Consider the following 25,600-nt stretch of genomic DNA (forward strand, 5'->3'; position numbering starts at 1 on the left):
TAGATAGATAGAGAGAGAGAGAGAGAGAGACTTATCTTATATATAGAACATATACAATATATACTACATAATACATACTATATAATATATATAATAAATATTAAATATACTTTAGCAAGTATAAAATGCAGCGAATATATCAGGCTGCAGGCATTAATTGTTAGGTGTCATTTTCACATTCAATTATGTCGCTGCTGCAACTTCCAGAGTTCAGAAAATGTTGCGTCATGAGAATGTGCTTCTGACATCCCTATGGGAACTGCTGTGCGTATCAGGAAACTCCTTTTCCAGAGTTCTGTTGATGCGTGTTACATCTCCCATTGACAAGATTTCAGAAGTCCTAAGAAAAATAGCAGCACAGGGGATAGAGAGGAGGGAAGAAATACCTAAAGTCTTGTGGCTTAGTCAAGATCTAGTCTCAAATTGTAAAGCAGTTGTATTCAGTTTTTCTTTTTTTCTGTACTCTGAACTAAAATCCCGAAGCTCTGTTCCCGCTTTGCTTTACATATCGCACTTGAGAAAATGCTTGTCTTCTATCCAGTAAATGGAGTTCATTCCAGTTTTGCCTCCTCATAAACACTAATATTTTACTGCAGAATTATGGTAGAGGGATTCATGTTGCTTTTCACAAAGTGTTCATTTATTGTGGTCACTCCATCACTGGGCAGTTGAGAAGGGCAATCTCCCAATGCTGATGTGTTTGGAGGGGTTCCTTTCGGGGTGGGCACACAGGCAGTGGGTATTGCCCAGCTGCATTCCCTGGTGTCCTGAGCACAACTCGTTCACTGGGGTGGCCCCTGCTGGGCCCGCAGACTTTGGCTCAGTCCAGGTGAGTGAGCAATGGTGTGGCCCTTATTCCCTCTTTACCTGGCCACCAACTTGCTCTACTCGGTTTCACTTGCCTCTCGACTAAAGCAGACGTGGAATTATGGCAGAGCTTATGGGGAAGACAGAAAAGAGCGCACAGATGAGGTGCACATGATCGCATAATCCAACATGTTGGGAATTAGGAGTTTCACTAAAGGTTTTAGAGAAAGCATACTATAATCATGTTCCATTTTTTCTTTTAATTTTTTTTCTTTGCGGTGTTGGGGATCAAACCCCGGGGCGTTCCACCACTGAGCTACATTCCCCTGCATTTATCTATCTATTTATTTATTCTTAAATTTTGAGATGGGCTCTTGCTAAGCCTGCTAAGACTTTGCCCAGAACTTCTACATCTCAAGTCAACAGGCTCCTACAAATTAAAGTCCATTTCTTTGGACTTCGTGTCTTCCCATGGAGGATGCGATGTTTTTTAAAAATCACAAGAGACCTAAGAAATTAGCCTTCTCACAACTAAAGAAAATGGAGCCACAGTTAAAGAAATCGAGAGCCAAGAAAGTAATTCATCTCACTCAAGATTACACACTCAGTCAGTCGCAGAGTGAAAAGCAGAGTTTGTAATCCCTCCCCACCGAATTGTGCCACCAGCTTCCCCTCTCTCTGCCACTCCGAGCATTTCATAATTCGGGGGAGTAATTTTCAACCCCTTTGCTTTCCTGCTGCCCGGGAATTCTTATGAAGTTAGGACTCACAAAGTCTAAAATGTGAGTCAAAAGTTAGTCCCCAATAAAGTCATTGTGGCTTTAATGGCTTCGGCGGTTGTTTCATGCTGCAAAAACAGGAAGATCCCACACAATAAGGCACCTGTCTCACAGCTGGGCCCCTGTGCAGACGGCCACCCACAGGAGTCATGGCAGCCTGTCTTCCTCTCTTTGGCACCTTTTTTCCGTCCTCACCATCTTCTACTGACTGAAGAAGTTGTCATTAAGGAGACCCTGCAGCAGCTGTGATGGTCTGATTCCATGTATTTGGGCAGTTAGGATTCAGCCTGAGCAAACCCAGATTCGTCTTCAGAGCAGCTCTGACATGTATTTGAAATTACCTCCTTGTATTGTCTCCCTTCAGATTTGGGAAGATTTGGGGCATTGCAGTACCCACTCTGTATGAGCAGCGTGAATGCTGCTGATCCAAACAGTGCCTCGCTTGTCTGTGGATCTGTGTGCAACCTTAGCAAGGCCTCTGAAGAGAAACATAGCAAACTGATGACGTTTTATCACTTCAGAGAGACTGGCTCAGAAGAAACTAATTTCTCTAGACGGCATTGAAACGAAAGAAAAAGTGGAGCCATCAAACAAGATGATCCTGTCAGGTGTCACTGTTCATTGCTGTGTTTCAAAGTCATTTCTGACTGGTAAAGGAAGCCTATTTAAAAATCATAGATGATTTTATACAAAAGGTACATTTTAGGCAGATGTCACTCGGTCATTTAGATAGAAAGTGGTACTTTCTTCCCCTTTCAGAAACTAGCTGCAGTCTTTTAAACAGTGTTTGTGAATCTAGCATGTAGGGAGGCAGTGGCAGAATGTGTTGCAATAAGGGTTCATTCATAAACTTTGCCTGTCTGTGTGCAAAGGGGCTCTGGCCGTTTCCTCCGGGGACATTATTTCTAGGTAAGCGCTAGATCCTTAAAGAGAAGTAGGGTCTGTGTACAGTGGACATGGAGACCCACTGATCTGTGAAAGAGTGAGCTCTACTTGGGGATTCTCTACTGTGTCTGACGAAGTAAATAATGCCCATCCTCTTTCAGTCTCAGAGTGCTTTGGGATATCGTTTAACTCAGGACCAATTTTACCTTCCATGTGGAACAAGCCCTTAACTTGATAAACTCCAAGAGCCTTAGACATGAAACCCTGACACATGACGAATGTCTCTCCCTTGGTTGGTGACCTATTGACATGGACTGAAGCGTTTCTTACCTTTTGCTCTTCTTAGTAGTGTAGGAGCAGTTGTGTTTTCGGGGAAGTACTGGTTGCTTGTACATCAGGCTCCCAAACTGTAGGAGGCTGACACAGAGTTTATCACAGAGTCATGACAGATTAGGGCTGAGAGGCTGAGACCCTAAGCGCATGCTTCATTCTTGTTTCACATAGACCCTTAGCGAGAAATGAGAATGAATGTCGCGGTCGACCTGTGACAGCAGGGCAGCCTCCAACTCCCCATGGTCGGCCCCATATGGGTGTCAGGCCCACAAGCGCAGTGCCTGTGAGCAGGCAGCTGTCTCCTCAGCCTTAACCTCAAACATGCGCCACGTGTGTTCCATTCTTTGATGTTTCTGCTCCCGCAGGCCAGCCCTAATCTAACTAATGGGATGCTACCTCACTTAGAATGGAAAGACCCTCCCTGTCTGGCCCCTGAAGGCCATGTCTGCCCACCTTATTTTGTATGGAGCCCAACATAAGTGGGTCCTTCATAAGTATTTTTTGATGAGAGCAATGATTGCCTTAGTCAGTGTGGTCGGGCCTTCCCTCACACAGGAGGAAAACTAAGAGTTGTTGCTAAGCAACATTGAAAGGGCTGGGTGGGTTTCTGATCTGGAGTGGCCTCTATTTGCGTGTTTGATCGCACTGTGTGTGCTAGGGTTGCCTGAAGATGACTTTGTTTTTTGGTGGCATCTCCATGCCCTTAGCAAGAGGCTCACAGGAGCATTTGTTTAAACATGGGGATAAGCATGGCATTCATCTGTTAACTGCTGAAATGAGCACGTGGACCCCTTCTGCATTCTTGATTCAGGAGAAGAGGGGAGAGGACAGCGGTTTGTGGTCAGTCCTGGAGCTGAGAGTCACCTCTCTCACTGACATTTCTCGTAGGCTCCTCCTGCAATAGGAACCTGTAGAAAGAAAAGAAAAAGAAAATCACTGCTTCTTCTAGTCTGGTTCAATTTCCACCCGTCCCTGTCTTCTTGGCCTAAACACCAGTGTGGCTGATAACACACCGCGCAGGCTGGGATCTGGCATAGTTAACCCACGTGCTCAAGTAGATTTGTTTCTGCTGCAGTGGCAGCTGTTTAAGTGCGCGCAGAGAGTTTTTGTTTGTGCATTCATCCTTTAACTGCGGTACCTTCACTGCTTGGCCTGCCTACTTTAGGCATTCAACAAATAGTTGTCGAGTACACGATAAAATGTCATTATTGAACTAGTGCAAGAGTGGCTCCAAAACATCCTGAAGGATTTCAGCAATCCTGAAAGAAACAAAATGAGAAAGGAATTGTTTGTCTGTTACCTTTGGGTAAGACTGTTGCACAGAAAACTTATGAGACAAATCACCTGTCTCTATCCCTTCTGCAAGATATTTCTGCAATGGCGCTTTGCTAAAATTCAGTGGATCAGTCAGAGCACGTAAGCCTGTCTTTCTGCCCCTAAGACTTCAGCACAAGTGAAGAGGGCAGGTGATTGGACAGAGCACTTGAATCTTAAAAAAAAAATAATAATAATACTTGGGATTTATGCGAAGGCTCAATGCACAGAGAAGTTCGGTAAGCAGTGCAGGGGGGCTGACATGACAGAGGTGCCTGCTGTGGTCTTCAGCGTCGCGTCTCATGGGGAAACACATGTACGCCAGCATGTGCCTCTGTGAGGACCATGCACGATGCAGGCAGCCTGCAGGCAGCCACACCGGTTTGCATTGACTTCAGCTCTGGAGACCCGGTCTCCGGGTGCAGGTGGGGATGCCTCACTGAACCACAGCCAGTCCTAGGGGAGGTGTTGCTATGGTGCCATGCTGTGCAGGAATCCTGGGAGGCAGGACTGGGTAGCAGGGGGAGGGAGGAGAGGCGTGGGGGAGCCACGGGGAACTCCACTGCGCTTGTCTTTTGCCTGTGCTGCAGTGCTCTGAGAAGAGGGGGGTGGCAGGGGCTGCAGGAAAGGAGTGACATTTTCAGAGTGCCCTAGGTTGCGACTGTGAAATGAAAATGAGTTTGAGTCCTCGATATTTAATGAGGAGATGTAGCCACCCACAACCCCAACACATCCATCATTCATTCCTCCGCAAGTGAGAACTCATTTCCTAACACACTTTAGACCGAGATCGAAAGGTTGAGCGAGTTCAATCCATTTACCGAAGACAGTCTACTATGCATATTAATGAGTTGGTGGAGTGCAGAAAATTGCGAGCTGCCTAGGAAATACTTTAGGAGACCCGTTAATCCCAGCCGCATTCATTTCGTTGTAAAACAAGGCTAAATGCATCTGTACACCATTGGTGAGCAAATAACTCTCCAAAAAGCTAAAGTTAGAATAAAAACATACTGGAAGCCTAGTCTGAAAACAGCCACAGTGCCAACCTTTGTCACTGTCTGAAAAACGTCCAAAAAGTGAATGAATCCGGGGAACCATCCCTTTGAATGAAGAGGCCCTGGGCACATCTGCAGAGACCCGGCCTGCAGGGAGACAGAGAGTTAAAGACACCTCGCGGCCGTGGGGGAGGGCAGGGCTTCCAATTCCCTTAAATATTCCCGGGGCTTCCTCCATTTTAATCTTCTCCTTTTAAAAAGATGGCTGTGTTTCCTCAGCTAGAAGCAGAACTGCTGGTCTTGGCTGCGCTAGCAACAGCCAAGCAGCGCTAACCCAGGGAGGAAGCCCCTCCGACCACCCACCGGCGCTGTCCCGAATTGCAGAGCGCGTCCAGCAGCCCCTGGACAGGCTCCCTCCTCCGCGCACAGCCTGACCTCGCGCCCCTCCTCCGCCAGGGAAGACGCAGAGGCGAGCACAGACTCTGGCAAGAAGGGAATGCGAAGATGGGCTTTGTTCCCATTAGGAAATGCCCTTGATTTCGGAAGCTTTGTCTTCTCTAAATCTTGATTATTTCACCACCACCGAATCCGCAGGGCTTTCCCGACCCGCGTTGGGATTGCTCTCTCCAAGCTGAATTCTTTCAGAGGAATTTGTGCATTGTGGCAAAAAGAGCATCCAAAATGCCAGAGGCAAACTATTTGTTATCTGTATCGTGGGGTTACATCAAGGTGGGTCTATTTGATTGTGTTCTGTGTCTTTGACAGCAAGGGAGCCGTTTTGTTTTCCGTGAGGTATAAGACATTGACAATGATTTAATCTGTGTATTCCTTTAGCCCACTGGGCTTTATTCTGAGCAAGGGCACCCTCTATTACATTGTATTTAAATATATTGTAAAGTGTCTTAATCCTATTCTCATGCAACTCTATTTTTTTAAAGGGTGATTTTTTTTTAACTTTCCACTTAATCACCTCTCATGAAAAGCTTATCAACTCAAATTAAATTTTAAAGTCGTCTCGATAAATGCATTTTTTCAAATAACTACATTTTTCAAGTAAACTGATTTTGAAATTCCTTCTCCCATCTTTGCATTTTCAAAAGAAATCAGGTGTCAATTATAAGAAATCTTAGGAAAACCATTCCTAAAGTAGCACTGAAATAATATCAAATTAAGGGGTGTTATATTCTGTAGACTCGATACCATTTATCTGACATATCTGCTTGTCCAGTCACCTGATTCCTAGAAAGTAAAGTTGGAAACATTGAGAGTGATCATTTTATCTGATTTTAAAGATAGCTAATGCATGGGTTTTTTTTTTTTTTTCCATAAACAGTTCAAAAGGATGCTGAACCGGGAACTGACACACCTCTCGGAGATGAGCCGGTCTGGGAACCAGGTGTCTGAATACATCTCCAACACTTTCTTAGGTAAGATGTGAACCAGGCAGAGCCTGCCACCCAACAACTCTCTCAAGACGAAGTTCCGCAACCCCCGAAGGGCATCCCGTGTCAATTTGAAATGGGTTTAAATCATATAAAAATATATCCATTATAGTAAGAACTGAAGGGAATATGTAAGAGACGAAGTAAGCAGGAAGATAATGTTTTCTTTAAAAAAGAATTTAAAGCTCTATTCAAGGCCAAAGACAACTATGGGGTAATTGTATTTCTATGACTGTGTGATCTCCCCACCCACTTTCTTCAATGCCAAGACCTCCAAAGCAGAGGGACGGAGCTGGCCACCAAAGCCCTAGCCTCAGATCTGTTAGCTCCTTTCTCTCATGCGTGATTTTTTTTTTTCAGTCTTCCAATAATCGGGCTTTGGGGAAAAGGTTTTCTCTGTGGTGTTCTGTGAGGAGTACATTTGAGCACTAACTCTATAGGGAGTCCAGGAGAACAAGCTTTGGAAGTAATTTGACTGTTGCTTTGCTATTTGTTATTTCTTAAAGATAAATGGGGGAGGGGTTTCATACCTTTCAAAGGTTTGGTTTTCACAAGCAAAATCACCATCTTCCCAATCTAAGCCTTTATTATTCTCTGTTGTTGTGTTGCTAGTACTTACCATGACCTTGACAAAAACGTTGGCGTGCATGGTCCTCCGTCACTGTTGTGAATCTCATTTGATTATTGGGGATTTCTGATCTCAACTTTAAAGGCAATTCAGTTGTACAATGAACTGAATCGGACGACTTTGATTTAATAAGACCTGCAGAATCTGCAGCTCTGTACTTGCATGTAGATTCCAAGTCTGAGACTGCTGAATGATGCTTGTTTATAAAATTCCATTTTCCAAGGAAATGGCCCATTCTTCCAGCTGAGACTCACACCCTCCTTTTTTTTGGCATCACCCCATATCATTAAATCAAGAAGCATTTGCCTGATGCTTGTGGCCACACACACCTCTTCTGGTCTTAGTCTTAAAAGTCAGTTCTGTTTCTGTGACACCAAAGTGGTTTCTGCTATCGGCTGGTCGTTCGGCGCTCCCTGAGCGGCCTGGCACAAGGCTCCCCCCACAGCACTGGCCTGCCCATCTCTGGCCGTAACTCTCAAGTGCTCCCTAACAGGTCCTCTATGTGAGCATCTGAAGCACGTGCTTTTCCCCAGCTGCACTTGCAGCAGCTTTCTCCAGAGAACAAAGAAGAGGAATTGTTCATAGATGCCAACTCCCAGAAGTGGCCAGGATCTAATGGAACAGAAAACATTTTGAACTGATCCTTGCTTCTCCCTACTTCCCCCTTGGTCCCTACGAATAGAGGAATCTTCCAGGGAGCATTCATAAGCTGGGGGCTGTTGTAGGAACATCCATGGGTTTATTGCCTGCAGAGGAGGAGAGTAAAGCCAGTGAGTGCAAGAGTTCGTTTTGTTTTAATATATGTTACATTTAACAATCCCAGAGCTTGTCTGTCTCTCAGTTCTTCCTTCAGCAGTCAGGACTGGACTGAAGCCGTCCTGTCCTTGCAGTCTCTTCCAGTGCCCACCTAGCAAGGACCACAGGCACACCTTAGTATGCTGATGAAGCTTTCTTACCAGCCCGGGCTGTCCAGGATGGAAGCTGTCATTCTCAGCACTTTACACGGCAAGAACAGACCAATGTCTCTTCTTGAGTGTACTCTCTGCTACTCAGGCACATATCTTCAGGAAAACCAGTTGTTGGACTTCTTATATCCTGAAGATTAGATTATCAAGAACAAATTGTTGGGAAGGGTTATTGGAATCCAAATTCTTGTGTCCTCTTAGCATTTGGAGGGTGATGTGTGTGTGTGTGTGTGTGTGTGGCAGACTCACCATTCAGACTAGGCAGGAAGATTAGACTTTTTAAAGTTCCTAGGAAAGTACAAGAAGAAATGCAGCTATATAAACACAGATGGGTCGTCAGTTGCTTCATCTGTAAAATGGGAGGACTGCTGTAGAGTAAGATTCTGAAATGGACTGAGAGTTTTGGTTTCACTAAAATATACTTGGCCGTCTGGACCCTCTGTGAGGAACCCTAGGCTTACAATTGGACAATCTTAATAAATAAATGAATAATCATACAAATAAAGCTGTTTTCAAGTGGCAGGATTTGGAGCTCTCCGTCCTATCCTGTGAGCTGCCGAGTCTCCTGGAGGGCTTTCCAAGCTCCTGTACAAAATGTCAGATCTCAAAAGGACTGTCCTGTCCTCATGGTACAGTTTTCTCTCTGTGGAGGAAAGAAGATTGAGGTCCAGGAGAATAAAGTAACTGACCGAGATCTTTTGGCTAATGTGTGTCTGAGCCACAACCAGGACTGGCTTTCTTGGTTTCTGAACTGAGATACTCTGCCACTCTTATCAGGGGTTCACAACATATATAAGAAAATTGTATTTAAGGGTATTTAAGAAATATGCACATTATTTTGCAAAAAGAAAAGTTCTCAAGATTGTTGGGCCTAAAAAATAAAATGTTGACTAGCAATTTCCAGTAATATGAACAGCTTTGGTCAGAATATGGCGGTCATCCTAATCAGCAGTTTAAGTTAAGATGCTGAGGAAAAAAAAAATCATCGAGGATTTAGTGGTTCGGTGGCCTGCCTTGCAAGCGCAAGGACCCGAGTTCAATCCCCAGTACCCCCCCCCAAAAAAAAGATGCTACCTTACAGTTCAAGCTTAAGAGCAGTACCTCAGTAAAGTCCCTGAAAGTTAAAGTGTGTCACCAGGGGGAGAGGGCAGTCCCTTCATCCAGGCTACTGTGAAACTTGTGCTGCTCCCTGCTGATAAGATAGTGTCCGGGTGGACAGGTGGAAAGGCCGGCCATAGACCGCTGGCCAGTGTGTGCCTACTAGATGCAGCGAATAGGATGACTTCCGGGTTGCTGGGATGTGTGGAGATCCAAGCATGTGCTATCAGGGTACCAAAGAAGAATATCACTGGAGAGGATGCAACAAAACAAACAAGCAAAGATCTTTAGATGTTATATCTCAGGGTAGCTAATATTTTTACAGGCAGAAAAAAGCATCCTGAAATCTAGAACTTAGGATTTTCAAGCTGTGAGGGAAAGGGTTTAGGAATTTTCAGGAGCACACAGTGCTGGGACCTAGCAAGGGAAGCTCTCCAAGTAACGCGGTGAGCAGAGGGCCAAGACCTGTCGCTGGCATGGGCTCTGGTAGGCGTGACACCGGCCCTCCGCCGCCCCTGCACACTGACGCTTCTGGTCACCCAGGGACACACTGCTGGTGTCTCTGTGAACAGTGCTCTTCTTCTGCAAGGCCCCAGACACTGCAGTGGCTCAGCTCAATTACGCGCTATTGCAGGCAAGTTTTAATTAAACAAAGGCAAAAGCCACAGGTCCGGAAAGTCAGTTCTCTCTGCAGAGGTCCAGAGGGATCGAACAGCCTCTTTAGCCAGATATGAACCATGGTGATCGGGAAAGCCAGGAGCTTCTGTAGCCTTTCATTTAGCAAAACAGAGTAATTATTAGGAGTGAGTGATGTGAAGAAAAGTCATCTCACGAGTAGTACAGTATATAGTTTCTATGCCAGTTGTTGTGTGGCAGGACAGAGACTTTTAAGGTGAACCTCAAGGCCTGGGGTCTGTGCCACTAAATCATTGTGTCTGGAGCAGTGTGATTGCAAGCTAAATATTTGTCAAATAAATCGTCCTTCGAGCTTGGGCAAGTTGCTGACTTCATGTGAAAAATGAGGGGATGGGATTGTCGTTGGTCCTTAGCCCTGGCTGTTATCACCCAAGTCACGGGCATCTTCATAAAATTTCTGATTCAGTAGGATGGGGTGGGTGAGGCCCATAAAGCTGCACTTTTGAAAGTTTCCTGGGCACTTCTGGTGTAGAATTAGGTTGGAAACTCCTGAACTAATAGAGATGATCGAAATTCCTCCCTACTCAGAAGTTACAGTCTAAAGGCTCGTGGGCATGGAAAGATCGCACAGGGGTGCAGGAGACAGAAAATACCCTTGCTGCAGCCCAGAAGCTGTTAGCAGGGTGTCCGGGGAGCTGGGAGGCTCCCGCTGTTTGCCTGGCTGTGATGTCTGTCCGCAGGGGCTGGTGAGCAGCCAGGGTCCCGGGGGACGGTGTGCCATCATCTGCAAGGGTCTGATGATCTTGGTCCCCACGGGCCGCCTGGAAGTGCGGCGCTTTCCCGTGGAGTGGTCATCTCCAGGCTGACTTCCACCGTAACAAGCAGAGAGAGGTGTGGGTGCTTTGAAAGCTGCCTCCACCCTTCGGCCACAGGGTATGGTCTGATTCGTTCGGTGAAGTAGTGGTTTAGCCGTGGAGTCAGATCTGCGTGCCCAGAGGCCTGAGAGTTCACGCAGTTCTTCTCTTGGGCCTTCTCAGGACCGTCTCCTGGGGAAGTGGCATAGGCCATGTGATCGCTGGGATTTTCATGGAATCATAGAGAGGCAAAGGCTTCTATTAGCAGAAAGACACTCCTTTCACTACTGTTAGTTCTGTGGCTACCTTGTTGTAACAAAAAATTTTTAAATATTAGATGAGATGACTATAAATATTTAAGGAGCATGAATATGTTAGTAAGTGTACTTCCCGTGACAAATGAGAGGCCTGGTTGTTTAATAATAGAATTAATAGACATAAAGCATAAAATAGACCTGAAAAATATAGCCTTTCTCTAAACCTCACATGGTAACAAGCCAAAGTTTTAAAGTTTGAAGATTATATAAACCATTTATTTTTCTCAGTTAAACTGAACCCAGCTAAAGTCATATGAATTTTTTCAACTAAAGCAAATGGTCGAAAACATAATAAAATGAGCAGAACTTGAAGCTTATTGTTCTTAACCTGGGTTTGGCTGATGAGTATTTTTTCATTACACAAACACAGAAGTTACTCACTTTAGTAAAAAATTACACAGAAGTGTTGATGCTCATCTTGGACATGGATGAGTGTGGTTCTCCTGAGTTGCAGTGAGGACAGAGTGTTGGGCTTGGGTTGCAACTCTGCCACCTCTTGGACAAATGCTTAGCTCTTTCACACCTCCATCTCCTTAGCAACCACATGGAGCTCTAAATCATGTTTTCCTAGGACCACCCCACAGATCTTGAAAGATCATAGCACGAGCGTCTCTTGTCAGACCCGTCACCCACGGCCCGGCACAGTGTCCTTCGGGATAGGGCATGGACATGCCTGCTGAAAAGCGTGTGCCTTTGTCTGTTGCAGACAAGCAGAATGACGTGGAGATCCCGTCCCCCACCCAGAAAGACCGGGAGAAAAAGAAGAAGCAGCAGCTGATGACGCAGATTAGCGGGGTGAAGAAACTCATGCACAGCTCGAGCCTGAACAACACGAGCATCTCCCGCTTCGGAGTCAACACTGAAAACGAGGATCACCTGGCCAAGGTGTGTGCAGGCTGGAGTTGTGTGCGCGGGGTGCAGAGGGATCCTTCGCATTCTTGTTTATAATAAAGAACCCGACAGAGCCTCTTTGTCCCTTGCTGAGGTGCCTGCTGGAAGATCCTTCTTCCACACCAAAGACCCTTTTAGGTCCTGAGTCAGCAGCTCTGATTTACCCCAGGGGACATTTTGGGAGGGCCAGCAGGAAGATCTGCACCGATTGGGAGACCTGGGGAAGACAGAAAAGATGAGGCCACGATTGCCTCCAAAGCCCGTAGGGGAGGAAGACACAGAGCCAATTTTTAGGTCTTCAAAGAGGTTGCACACGGGGCCTCCCCAGGCCCCCACAGCCTTGTGAGAGACGAGAGGAGGTTGCACTGGCCAGGTGAACTTTCAGGGAGGCCTTCCGGAAGCTGCCGTCAGACCAGCTTGATTAAACTATTGGCTGCGCCGCTGAGCAGAGATTAAGAATGCAGTAGGTTTCTCCTGCTGTCAGATCGTCTTAGATACTCCCCACACCATAGGCCTGAATGATCGTCCTTCCCGGTCCGAGGCGACAGCTGAGTTTCTCTGATCTGACTTGGTGTCAGTAACCAAGGGGCAGAGGACTTTCCCGGCCCTGTCTCTGGCTGTCCCTGGTAGGACGGGGACAGGCAGGGAAATGAAGCGAGAGTGAGCTGTATTCACTTGTGAATGCCTTCGAAAGCAACACTGGCTGAGTGCCGCTGCTAGGCAAATATGGGTCAGCAGCTAAATTTAGAAACAGATGTACACCTTCCCTTTCCCAAAAAGAAGAAAATGTGCGGAAACTTGCAGCTGTCACGAAGAGGGTACCCTGCTTTCTAAGTCATTGTGTCCAGATTTTCATACAGCAAAAACACCCTAAAGAGACCCTGCAATGATTTAGGCAAGAAGTGTACAAAACAATAAAAAATTTTAAAGTGAACTTGAAAACTACCCTCATTCCTAAATCCCTCTGCGTTCGATTGCAGGAGCTGGAAGACCTGAACAAGTGGGGCCTTAACATCTTCAGTGTGGCTGGATACTCACACAACCGGCCGCTCACCTGCATCATGTACGCCATATTCCAGGTCCGTACCGAATCGGCCCGTGATCCCCGCCCCAGTCCGTCCTTGGCGTTTCGTCGTCTTCTCCTGTGTTCAGGGACCCCCACCCCGCGCTGCCCTCCCGCTTATTCAGAGCCAAATCCATTTCACTGCCCAGGAAAGAGACCTCCTGAAGACCTTCAAGATCTCGTCTGACACGCTCGTGACCTACATGATGACCTTGGAGGACCATTACCACGCCGACGTGGCCTACCACAACAGCCTGCATGCGGCCGACGTGGCCCAGTCCACACACGTGCTCCTCTCCACACCTGCCCTGGACGTGAGTAGCTGCCATCAGTGTCTTCCAGCCTGGTGGCCCGCTTTCAGGGATATCATGTGGTAGATGGTATATTTATGAAAGCAACATCACCAGGTGTCCCCAGCCGCATAACGTGTTCTCTGCGATGTCTAGTACACATCATTTGGGTTATTTATAAATGAGTGACATACATACTTTCTCTGCTCTCTTGTACCAGAATAACCTTTCCTTTATATCTCTTCTAATTGAAAAAGCAGTTATTCATTAGCGTCATCCATGCCTTATTTTTCATCGTATCCCTAGTAAGGAAGACAAATGTCTCAGAGTGTCTTGCTTAGTGTCTGGTATCTGGTGTACCCTCAAGACGCATGAACTTGTGAATTGCCTAACACCACCCCAGGCCTGCTGGATGACATCACAGACATATCAGATACATGGCTTTCTGTTCCTCTTAGAAATAAGCATCCATAAACTTATTCTCCTTGGAATTTGGCTAGCTGATGTTCCAGATTAAAGGAAGAGTAACTGAGAATTAGAGCAGAAGAATTAAGAGTGCTGCAGGGAGAGAGCAACAGTGTGCCTTGGGACCAGTCAGGATCAGAGCAAGTGACCGTGTCCGCTTCTGCTACAGATTGATGCTTTTCTGTGGACCAGTGTGCTTAGAAGAGTGCCCAGCTGTGCTGTCACAGGGCAGGCGGCAGTGGTGGCCAGGTTACTCCCCGATGTGTGCCCACTGCCAGATGGGGCCGGCTCAGTCCTATGCCCTCACCTGTACAGGAGAGGAAGGAAGATTGATTATAAACTGTGCATGATTCTGTGGCTTGGCTTCCCGGTTTTTTAGAAAACTCTAGGAGACACTGGGAAAGTGAGATGGAGCTAAGGGTGTTTTATCCTCTGAGGGAAAAGAAACTATTGTTTTTGTGCTCTGTGTAAGTTCCCCACAGTGGGGTAACGCTATTTGTCACCGGCCAGCGTTATGGATCACTGTTGCGTGGCAGAAGCTGGCCATGAGTGCCGCAGACCTTTAGACAAGGAGACTCTAACGAGTGCTAGATGAATAGGACTGGTCTTGCTGAAACAGGTGGTTGGCATTTGAAGGACTAGAGGATGAGAAAAGAAATTTCTTCCCTAGAATCAGTCCCAGTCCGTGCTAAGAAATACTGATTTTAAATCACTGTGCATGGGTAGGGCCAAGAAACCTTCCCGACAGGGCACGGAAGAGTTGGGAGATGCAGACATGTGGGTATGTGCCAAAGGAACACATGAACATAAAATCTAACACACTGCATTGAACTCTGGGAAGTAACTGATAGCTTATCTTACAAGTCTGGAGCTTGGCCTTTTTTCTTTATGTTGCTCAGCCAGAATATGAAGGTTGTCATTATCTCAGAGCAGAGCCAGTCTGACGAGATGCTTTGACTTGTATGTGCTTGTGTTACACAATCACTGTGCTGCCACACCACTGGTCCAAGAAATAAACACCAGGTGTTCACACACACATACACACACACACACACACACACACACACACTCCAAGAGCATTGTGCTGATGACTTTCCAAACCTCAGCTTGATGTAGGAACAAGCTCTGGATGTCATCCCTTTCACATCAGAGACTTTATGGTGATGAACAGAATCCATGTTTAACTAAATTGTCCTGCTGAGACATTACACAAATCATCAACTCTCCCCCAGTGGGAGTGAAATCAAAGGAGGCTTTAAAATCAAACTGCACAAGCTGGATAGGCGTTGGATATAGGGTTAAACAGACTCCCTTGCTCCACAGGCGGTCTTCACGGACCTGGAAATCTTGGCCGCCATCTTTGCAGCTGCCATCCATGATGTCGATCATCCCGGAGTCTCCAATCAGTTCCTCATCAACACAAGTGAGTTCACCACTAGAACAGCCATGCAGCCAGTTGTGTGATTCACTGCATTTCTTTCCTTCCAATGTTTTCATTGTGGATATTAACAAGGGTAATAATGAGATAATCCTTCCACTGAAACTTCCACTGAAACTGCTCAGGCCTTTCCTGGATACTGTGTCCATTCTGGCAACACAGTGTGGAGAGCTTGAAGAGGTTCAGTGAGAAGCCATAAAAAGTACTCAAAGTTTGGAAAGTGTAATGTGGAAGGAAAGAATAACAGATGTGGAATTATGTAGTAAGACAAGGAGAGGCTTGGCAATAGCATGCCTGTGGCTCTCAGTATCAGGCAGGGCTCTCACACAGCACAGTGACTCGCCAGTGTCTCTCTCTGCTGGAGAAGCAGCTGTAGGTATTGGACCTCAGCGAGGGAACCTTCAATTGTCACCAAAATGCCCCAGCCCACACTATAATGGGATCCTCCAATTTGGGAGGTAAAGTCATCGAAGATTCCACACATTCTGTCGCAACTGCCTGGGTTTGATTATGGACTGACCTGTGGCCAGGACACCCAGGGATGCTCAAGCCTTAGGCTTCCAGGCCATACTCAAAGCTCACAATGTTTGGTCTCTATACTAATAAAAATTACTCATTCTCTCACTTGAGACACTCAGCTGTCTATGTGTTGTAAATCTAAGTACCGTTTCCTTTGAGATTAGTGGCTGTCCTGCTGTGGGCATGATAGACATCGAGTGCTGAGAGTTGTATTAAAATACTGCATGAGGTACTTGCTATAAGAGAATCTTGTTGTCATTCCTTACCTTTATGGTCAGAATATGTGAGTTATTTAAATTGTGAGTATACTATTTTTAAAATGTCATTCTTCGGCTGAAAGATCATAAATTTGGGGCAGGTCTTTGTCCCTGTGGGTTGTATCAGCTGACTTAATGTGCTGCCGCGAATGTATCCCTGTGTAGACCAGCGTCATTCAGGAGAGCAGTCTTTCTGCTACAGACAGAAGCATATAAAGCCTGCTTGCAGAACTGTGATTATGCAAACCGCGCAGGACAGGCAGAGCAGAGTCCCCAGGTAGCTCCGGAGAGCTGCCGCCCTGCTGAGGGGCGACTCCGAAGGGCACCACTCTCAGAGTAGGGCCCAAGAGTGAGGCCACTGAGGCCTGAAGCACGTTGCCATCACTTGGCGGTCGTCCTTGATTCAGAGAAATGTGACTTCATGGATTCGATGACTGTATTTTCTAAGCACAGAGCACTCTCTAACAGAAGGTGTCTAATTGGCACCTGTAGGTACCTAGGTATCACAATTTCTGGTGTAGAGAGGCAAAAGACAAGAAGTCTGACATCAAGATTGGCAAAAAAAATGTTAATGTTTAGTCACTGTTTGGACAAAGCTTCAAAAAACTACATTATTTGAGTAAAACAAAATTTTACCCAAACACATTATCTTCTTTGAAAATCTAAAACTCACAATTGCCAGACACCAGGGAGCACATGTAAAGTGAATACAGTTTGAAAATCTCAGTGCACAAGATAAAGTTTCGTGGTATTTTCATTCTGTGAAGGAGATAAAAACATGTTGTAGTTGGTCAAGGGTGGTTTCCGCTAGCATCAGTTTCTTCATCAGAGAGGTGAAAGGAGATAAAGGACTTTCAGAGCCAATATTCTTTTAGCCAAAGAGAAAACTGGAGCACCAGTGTCTGCCAGAATCATTTTTTCCTTTTCGCTAACACACTGTTGCTGCTGCTCTAAGAGGCAGTGACCTGTAGCTGGGGTCGATTTCACACCGATGTAATGCCAGTGTTTGGGGGCGACGGTTCTTGCCGTATCTTTTCTGAAGCAATCATGTCTTCCTCGTCAGATTCGGAACTCGCTTTGATGTACAACGATGAGTCTGTGCTGGAAAACCACCACCTCGCTGTGGGTTTCAAACTGCTGCAGGAAGAGCATTGTGACATCTTCCAGAATCTCTCCAAGAAGCAGCGCCAGACGCTCAGGAAGATGGTGATCGACATGGTGAGACCACAGCTTCTCTGCGTCCCACACTACTGTTGCCCTTCTCTTACGGATCGGATTTACCAAGACGTTTGCCTTTTGCCTTTTCCCCAAGGTGTTAGCCACTGATATGTCCAAACACATGAGCCTGCTGGCCGACCTGAAAACCATGGTGGAAACCAAGAAAGTCACAAGCTCGGGCGTTCTTCTCCTGGACAACTACACTGATCGCATCCAGGTATTTAGTGAAACTTTAGTCCACGCGGCGCCAAACCAACTGACATTTCAAAAAAGCATGAATTCAGTTAGTTGTATGTCCTCAGCTGCTACATCAGCTTTGAGCTTATTTTAAGTACTGATTTAAGAAACTAGACATTTAAGTTTTTCTCTATGAGGAAAAACATAACTATCTATTGAATTGCTTAGTTCTAAAAATAAACTGCAAAATCTACTTATTACGGGGCATGTGCGACTGTGGGCCCCCCGGGCTCGTGTCTGAGTATAACCCCCGACCTGGAGTTGGTGTGCCGTGTTTGTTGATACACACTGTCATCACCTGACCTCTTCTGTCCATACGTGGAAATCTGAAGCCAACAACTTTTAGTAACTCTTTGCATCCTTTCCAAATGGAGGAAAGGCAATGATATCAGCGTTTGACCCCTAATACTCCTTCCAGTATTTAAGTCCAAAGACTGTCAGTCTACACAGATGTGTGTTCCCCGATGGGCCTTTTTAATGGTAAATGGCCAGCCCTCTCCAAACCAGTGTGATCCTGGTCCGTGGGCTCGCGTGTCTTATTTAAAATAAAACGTTCCGGAGTTGTGTGCTAAGTATACCAGCGCGAGGGACTAGATGTTCTGGCCGTGTTTACACTTGTTTTTTACGGGCTTTCCACCCCGTGATGACAACAGGTCCTCCGAAACATGGTGCACTGTGCAGACCTGAGCAACCCCACCAAGTCCTTGGAGCTGTATCGGCAGTGGACAGACCGCATCATGGAGGAGTTCTTCCAGCAGGGCGACAAAGAGCGGGAGAGAGGGATGGAGATCAGCCCGATGTGTGATAAGCACACTGCTTCTGTGGAAAAGTCCCAGGTACCATGTCTGAAATGTGATTTACCCACGTGCTTGTGCGCTGCTGACTGTGGGATTGATGGACTCTGCCTAGTTCCTTTCTTTTCTGTGTGTATGAATTACTAAAACAACAGCTGCACATGAATCCATTAGGCCCATGACCCGTCTGCCTTCCCCTCACCTCAGCCTTACAGGGTAGGGATTAAGCAGTCGCCAGAAACCCCTCCGAGTCTGGACTCTGCATGTGGACGCGGTGTAGGTGGTCGTCTCTGGCTGAGCAGACCCAGCCAGTGTTCACACATGGCCACCTCTCCGACAGATTCCTCCTCGCTCCGGTTTCATCCAGGAGCTCAGCCCCTCCCCCTAGCCACAGCCTCCGCTGTGGCCCTCTGTCTGTCGCCAGACACTGCCACATCCCCGGAGGTATTTGAAGCCCTGTCTGTGCCCCTCCCTCCCTCCCTCTGTGCCTTGGGGACCAGTCTGACCTTTCTGACCATGTCCACATTCTCTGTGTTCTGGAGACGAGAAATACCGCTCTGGGGCTGCAGGAGAGCCCAAGCCCCACCAGCTGCAAGACGGGTACTATGATCTGCACAGGTGTCAGAGGACAATGCAGTGTTGTTTCTTTTAGGACAGCAGAGTCTGAAGCAGGTCGCTGTGATTTGACAGTGGACCCAGAAGATGTCCACAGTCTTTAACTCAGAACACTTGGAGTGGTTTTTCCTTAGTGTCTTCCCCCTTCCCCATTACCTGAAAACCCCAAATTAGCATTTATTTGTACCACCGATGTAGAGCTCCCTTGCAATTAATTTTGTTACATCTTAAAGAAGTCTGAGTTTTGTATCTGTGAAGCTGTTCTGAACCTAAATGCTGCAGAATGGAAGCTGGCATGAAAGCTCAAATAACCTAAAGGTCTCACTGGCCTAAGAGTGCAGAGGAGCATACCGCTCTTCAGTGACTGTGATGCTGTTTGTTCAGTCCCTCGCACTGTCCTACGTGAACCCCGAGCAGCCGTGCAGGGTAGAGGCCAGGCCCAGTGAAGAGACTGTCCTCTTGGTCCAGGTCACCGGCTTCTGTGCCACCCTGCTGTCTGCCAGCATCCCGCGGCCCAGGACGGCACTGCCAGGCCGGGTTCCCGCAGAGGGCTGCTGTTGAACTGTGTCTCATTGATCTGCCCATGAAGCTCTGGCCTAGGTACTCGTAGGAGCTGCAGGGTTCTCTCAGCCCCTGACCTGGGACGTAAGCAGGGCTACCCTTCCAGAAAGTCCCGAGCATTTCTCAGCAGAAGCCAAACGAAGAAAGGGTATGACTGCACTGTGTTCTGCTTACTCTGTTTTTGCCATTGCCTCAAGAGTATTTCCGATCCCTAGAAAACACCTTGAAAATAGCTTTAAAAAAACAATCCGGTAGACACATAAAGGAGAGAAAAGGAGGCGGTGAACACAAGAGAAATATCTAAACCATCCTCAGTCAAGTTCTGATAGCCAGAGTAGGTCAGAGATGCCCCAGCTTCAGGGTGAATCTTACTTGCTAAGGCTAAGAAAGAACCAGAGGGAAAAATCCTCCTCAGCTCCCTCCCCTCCCGCCCTCCCTCTCTCCCCCCTCCCCTCCCATCTATACACACATATGTTTGCATATATGTTGCTACATAAAGGAGTCACATATGACCATAGTGTTTGCCTGTAACACACTTCACGATATTAAGTGACTGAAATGACCGGCCAAATACCGAAATGTCAATAAAGGAAAGAGCGGTAAGGTAGCGCTTTAATGCCCAGGGTCCGGTGGGGGCCTTGTCCATCTGACCCCCGAGTCCCGGCCCAGCCTCTCAGCCCGAGACTACGACCAGGGAACTCTACGCCCTCTCGGGCGGTGCCTTTCCCTGTGTACCTGCCCCCACGCCCAGCGTTGGTTTCCTGTTTGTACCACAGTGTCGGGGTCAGCAGGAGGCTGCACCGGGAGCTCATGCAGGATACACAGCCCCTGTGTAAACCGTGACAAAGCCGGACGCCTCGGGCTTATTCACAGGAATAGCAGCAGAAGGAACTGGCTGATTGTTTTTGTTTTCCTCCTTTCTTTGGATGGAAATGACCGTGTGTGCCGGTGGATCCTGACAATAGCGGGCCTGTCCACAGAGGGGACGTTTGTTTGTTTAGGGCTTGAGTTGTTTTCAAGTGTTCCAGCAAACTCCGCTGCAGTCGCAAGGACCCCCCCCCCTCCCTCGTCCCGCACTTGAGGTCCCAGAGGGGACGGGGCCGGCTCCAGTCGCTTTGTCACAGTAGCATATTTTGACGTTATCAGGGGAAGACTGTTGAGTCAGAGCACAGCAGACCCCGGGCTGCCTTCTTTGGAGAATGACTCACGGAATCCGAGTCTGACGAGGTCTTTCCCGGCCGGCATGGCATCCAGACTTCTTATCTGGCACACATGAAAGGAAAAGCCGTGTGTTGTTAGCGTGATGAGCACAGGCTTTGGAATCCGCCCACCAGTTGTGTGACCTCTAGGAGAAATTTCATCTCAGCCCGGTGCAGTGGCTCACACCTCTAATCCCGGTACTCTGGGAGGCTGAGGCAGAAGGATCAAAAGTTTCAGCCCTGTCTGGACAACTTAATGATTAGCAAGACCTTGTCTCAGAATAAAATAAGTAAGTAAAACAGGCTGGGGCCATAGTTTAGTACAAAGGCTCTTGATTCAAACCCCAGTGCTGAGAAATAAAGAACAATAAATAAATAATAAAATAAATTTAACCCCAGTGAGACTCAATTCCCAGAAGACAGCAACACTTAAGTTGCAGGAGTGAGAAATACGTTGCATATATTGTATCCTCCACAGGACTGTACAGCAAGTGCTCCAGTAAAGGACTCCCTTGTTACGGACCTGTCGGGGTTGTGATTTTCCCTTGCATGGAAACCGCTGCCCCAGCTGGGCGTCACGGACCCGTTGCCGTAACACAGGTGCCGTCTTCTTTCTCTGCAGGTGGGCTTCATCGACTACATCGTCCACCCGCTGTGGGAGACCTGGGCCGACCTGGTCCAGCCGGACGCTCAGGACATTCTGGACACGCTGGAGGACAATAGGAACTGGTACCAGAGCATGATACCCCAGAGCCCCTCCCCACCGCTGGATGAGCGGAGCCGGGACTGCCAGGGCCTGATAGAGAAGTTTCAGTTCGAACTGACCCTGGAGGAGGAGGATTCGGAAGGGCCCAAGAAGGACGGGGAGGGCCACAGCTATTTCGGCAGCACGAAGACACTTTGTGTGATCGACCCAGAGCTCCAGGATCCCCTGGGCGAGGGCGATGTGGACACCGCAACAGAGGACAAGTCCCCGACCGACACCTAATCTGCCTCTCCGTGGGCAAGGACCTCCCACCCTTGGGGAGCAGGCGAGCTGTGTGGCAGGGCCAGCCCAGCACGGGCCGAGGCCTGCATGAGACAGAGGCCACCTGGCCTTTCCGGGTACTGGAGTTTGGGGCCAGATCACAGGCCAAGAAGCAAACAGCAGCTCAGGAAACCCGCGCGGTTGACTTGCCTCGCTGGCGAGCTCGGCAGAGAGCTGAGGCTTTCTGTGGTAGTGCGGGCCGGTTCCAACCACGACCAAATGGCTTGAACACGGAAGACACAAAACCGAGAGATTCCTCTGCACGCAGAGTCGGGCCCTGCCCGACTAGTGACTGAACTCGCTGACCAATACCTTCATTGATAAATCTGCTCACTGTCCCCCGTGTGCCAACCTGTGTGCCTTTTTTGTAAAACATTTTCATGTCTTGAAAAATGCCTGTTGAATATCTGTAGTACCAACTTCTACACAGATAGGCGTTCAAAGTTGATATAAACTGTTTTGACTCTTTCCGGGGGAGAAAAAAGAAAGAAAACAGTCTTCCTTCTTTCTTGGGCAATATCTTTCGCTTTCCTACAGTTAACTTTTGCAAACAGACAGAAAAGATGCACTTCTAACCGCATCCTACTTCCTTCCTCCCCGGTCCAATCCGACACCAGCAGGGTGGCCCCTGTCACTTAGCTCTGTTTGCTTGCTTGGAACAGTATTCTCCCCCTGCCCCCAGGTCTCACTGTTTGTGCTATAAACAGAAAAACGCCCAACACACTATGGGGTGGGATGGGGTAGCTGAGCTGCAGTCCTCAGCCCCAAGTCCCCTGGCCCGACCTGTCCTCCTCCCTACTCGCAACACTGTTTCCGAGTTGATCTGCCTATTTTTCTCTTGCACTGCCTTTCACGCTAACACCTCCATTCCTGTTGATAACCGTATATTTATTACTTAATGTATATACTGTAATGTTTTGTAAGTTATTAATTTATATATCTAACATTGCCTGCCAATGGTGGTGTTACATTTGCGTAGAAGACTCTGCCTAAGAGTTGCGACTTTTACTTGTAATGTTTTGTATTGTGTATTATATTAACCTGGACACCGCTTCGCAGAGACAGAAGGCCCCTCCCTGTGCCGTCAGGACAGGGAAGGGTGGGGTCCCCAGGGTGGCCCTGTCCCTGTCTGAGTTGCACAGCCCTTTGGGAACCAGTTTTGCAAACAGGACTCTCACATTAGATACAAAATGGTTTATATCGAGCTTTTACTTTTGTACAGTTTGATAAGGGTGGGGCCGTGGCATGCAGTTTTTACCCACGTTTTATCCAAATCTGTGTACGCGTGAGCTGGGTTATAACTGGGTTCTGCTCTCATTGTGGCTTTGGTTCCAAAAGCGACACTACATTTGCTCACAAGATTCTCCTGAATGTCCCCAAACTACTGACTCTTGAAGAGCGAGCCTCCTGCCTGCTATTCTGCGGGAATGTCATGTTCCAGCTCAGTGTGGAAGAAAACAGTAAAACAATGTGAATTTTTATAATAAAATGTGAACTGATGTAGTAAATCATGCAAATGTGAAGCTTCTTCTGACAACGCCTGTCAGGCCTCTCCCCGGTGTTGTTTCGGTTTGTACAGTATGTTTCGTGCTTCAGTTCTGTGTTGTGACGCGGTAGCTAGCAAATCCGCACCAGTGTGCACAACTGTGGTTTGTGTGTCTGTCAACACTGCACTCACTGTTCCAGGTGGACGTTTCACTGTTTTCCACAGTTTCTCACCATGTATGTTATAGTAATTTTATTATACACTGTGCTCAAATGCATTCTTAAGAGACTTTTATATGAGGTGAATAAACAGTAGCATGAATAGATTAGACTGTAGGCCCAGTTATTTTGCGTTTAGCTCTGCCATATTAAAGCAGATGGTTCTTTCTCTTCTCTGCTCCCATACCGCACAAAGAAAACCAAGCACGGTGCCCAGACAACAGCACAGGTGAAGTTTCAGAATCTGTCCAGAAAGGCCCATGCTGAGAACACTTCTGTCTTTAACTTAGCTGTAGAACCAGCCCAGCGGTGCCAGAAGAGGAGGTAGTGAAGGAAACAAACAAAACCACTGTGTTCACCCTGCGCTGTTTTTTTTTTTTCCTACCTCTTTAAGAACCTAAAGAGGTTAATCTACTCCATAAATAAAAGGCAACTTCATCTTGCTTGGGTTTTGAAGGAAAATGAATCATAGCATCATAACATGTTAGGGGACTCAGAGAGTCATTGATTCATTTGACACAGGAAGAATCCAAGGTCCAAAGCGTCATCTTAAACCACAATGCACAGAGCACAGAGGAGGCTTCTGGTGTTCTTGATGATTTATGGAGCCTCTTGCTGATTATATGGTTACACTTTTTTTTCTGGAAGGAACTGTTTATCATAAGCAAAATTGTTAAATATTTTGTTGAAATATTCAAACCATCAATTTTTTAAAATCCTTAGAAGTGTGTGTGTGTGTGTGTGTGTGTGTGTGTGTATGCATGCGCGCGCACGTGCGAGGGATTCCCAGTAAGAGCCAGTGAGTGGTTCTTAGTAAATTAATCTCAGGGAAGTGGTCTTTGAAGCCACAAGAGGGTCTGTGTTAGCAGAATCCCACTCAACAAACTGAAACTGCTGTTTCTCTGTCAAGACAAGCAACAGCGAGCCAATGCCACAGAAGCAGCACTCCTGTCACTCGTAGAGGTTTTGTTTTTTTGAGACAGGGTCTCACTATGTAGTTGATACTGAACTGGAACTCACTATGTAGCTCAGGCTGGTCTCCAACTCACAGCGATCCTCCTGCCTCAGCCTCCTGAGTGCTGGGATTACAGGTGTGTGCCACCACGTCTGGCTATTGCTGGTAGAGGTAACACCAGCCGAGATTTCCACCTGCCCTGATTTCTGATCTGACCTCACCATCTCTGAGCACTGCTGGTTGATGAAAGTGCATGGGTTATCATAGCTATAGGCGTGACTTTCCTCAGGACCACAGCTCTAAGTATAAATATTTGCAAGGAGATTTTCTACTGAGAAGTGGTCTTTAACCTTTGCTACAAATGAGAATCAAGTGGAAAGTTAATATTTTTAAAAAACACTGATGTTTTGGTGATTGTCCTCCCAGATTTCTGACTGTAGGTCTTCCATAGGGCCCTGGGCATCCGATTTTAAAGACAGACCACAAGTAACTGTCATATGCAACTGGAATAAAGAACCACGGCTTATGAGCCAAAACCATGCTTTCTTTCCCCGACAGTCTCCCAACATTCCTCACACATCCCCATGGCCAGCATGGTGTGCTCAGTATAGCTACTGTCCATAGCAGTTTCAATTATTCCCAGGTTTGTCTTCCTCAAGCCTCCAGGTAAAACGGGGCCCAGGGTTTTGCCAGTTTCCTAGGTAAAAGTGTGAGGAAGACCAGAAGCCAGGAGTAACTTTTGTATCCCTCACCAATAAGCACTCTGCTGGCTATAAGTGAAAGGTGTAGCCCATGATGTCTGCAGAGTGGATGACTCAAGAAGAAATTGCTTGTGGAATATGCCCACCTAAAAGAGTACAGAACATGGGACTGAAGAAAGCACGGTTGACAAATCTGTGTTCCAGGCCTTTTTTAAGTCCCTTCTAAGCCATGGGAACATGAGAAAAATCACTTAAATTTCTGAGTGGAAACTGTTTTCATCATTAAATGAGCTAACCATAGAGAGCTGGGCATGGAATCAGATGTGGGATTATGTAGAGAAGGGGATGGGTAAAGCTTTGTGGTCTGGATGTATGTACTCAAGAGTAGAGGGATTACTGAATAATGCATATTTTTGATAAATTGCCTTCTGACTTTGAAAAGCATAATTCAGCAACACATTTTGATTTAGTGTTTTTTGTTTTGTTTTGTTACCGGGAATTGAACTCAGGACCTTATGCTTGCAAGGAGGCATGGCACCACTGAGGTAAATCCCTGGCCCAATGTAGCATTCTGGAAATCAAGTTCCAGTTAACATAGATTTTTCTATGTATA

General features: G+C 46.9%; 1 protein-coding gene across 5 annotated transcripts in view; it reads left to right on the top strand.

Moving 5' to 3' along the window:
• Pde4b (phosphodiesterase 4B) overlaps positions 1–22,111 on the top strand; it is a 495,360-nt gene extending 473,249 nt beyond the window's left edge. For 4 of the 5 annotated variants that reach the window (XM_010605088.3, XM_010605090.2, XM_010605091.2 and 1 more), the window contains 9 exons: positions 6,447–6,540; positions 11,760–11,938; positions 12,925–13,023; positions 13,157–13,321; positions 15,086–15,185; positions 17,040–17,194; positions 17,289–17,411; positions 18,085–18,267; positions 21,223–22,111. In XM_010605088.3, coding sequence (XP_010603390.1) covers positions 6,447–6,540; positions 11,760–11,938; positions 12,925–13,023; positions 13,157–13,321; positions 15,086–15,185; positions 17,040–17,194; positions 17,289–17,411; positions 18,085–18,267; positions 21,223–21,588 — 1,464 coding nt within the window. In that variant the 3' untranslated portion in view covers positions 21,589–22,111. Of the gene's footprint in view, positions 1–5,347; positions 5,843–6,446; positions 6,541–11,759; positions 11,939–12,924; positions 13,024–13,156; positions 13,322–15,085; positions 15,186–17,039; positions 17,195–17,288; positions 17,412–18,084; positions 18,268–21,222 lie in introns of those variants that run through there. The other variant, XM_010605093.2, reaches the window with a different exon arrangement.
• Positions 22,112–25,600: the final 3,489 nt, after the last annotated feature.

This window comes from Fukomys damarensis, unplaced genomic scaffold (genome assembly GCF_012274545.1).
Source record: "Fukomys damarensis isolate Sample0158 unplaced genomic scaffold, DMR_v1.0_HiC HiC_scaffold_33, whole genome shotgun sequence".
Taxonomy (NCBI): domain Eukaryota; kingdom Metazoa; phylum Chordata; class Mammalia; order Rodentia; family Bathyergidae; genus Fukomys; species Fukomys damarensis.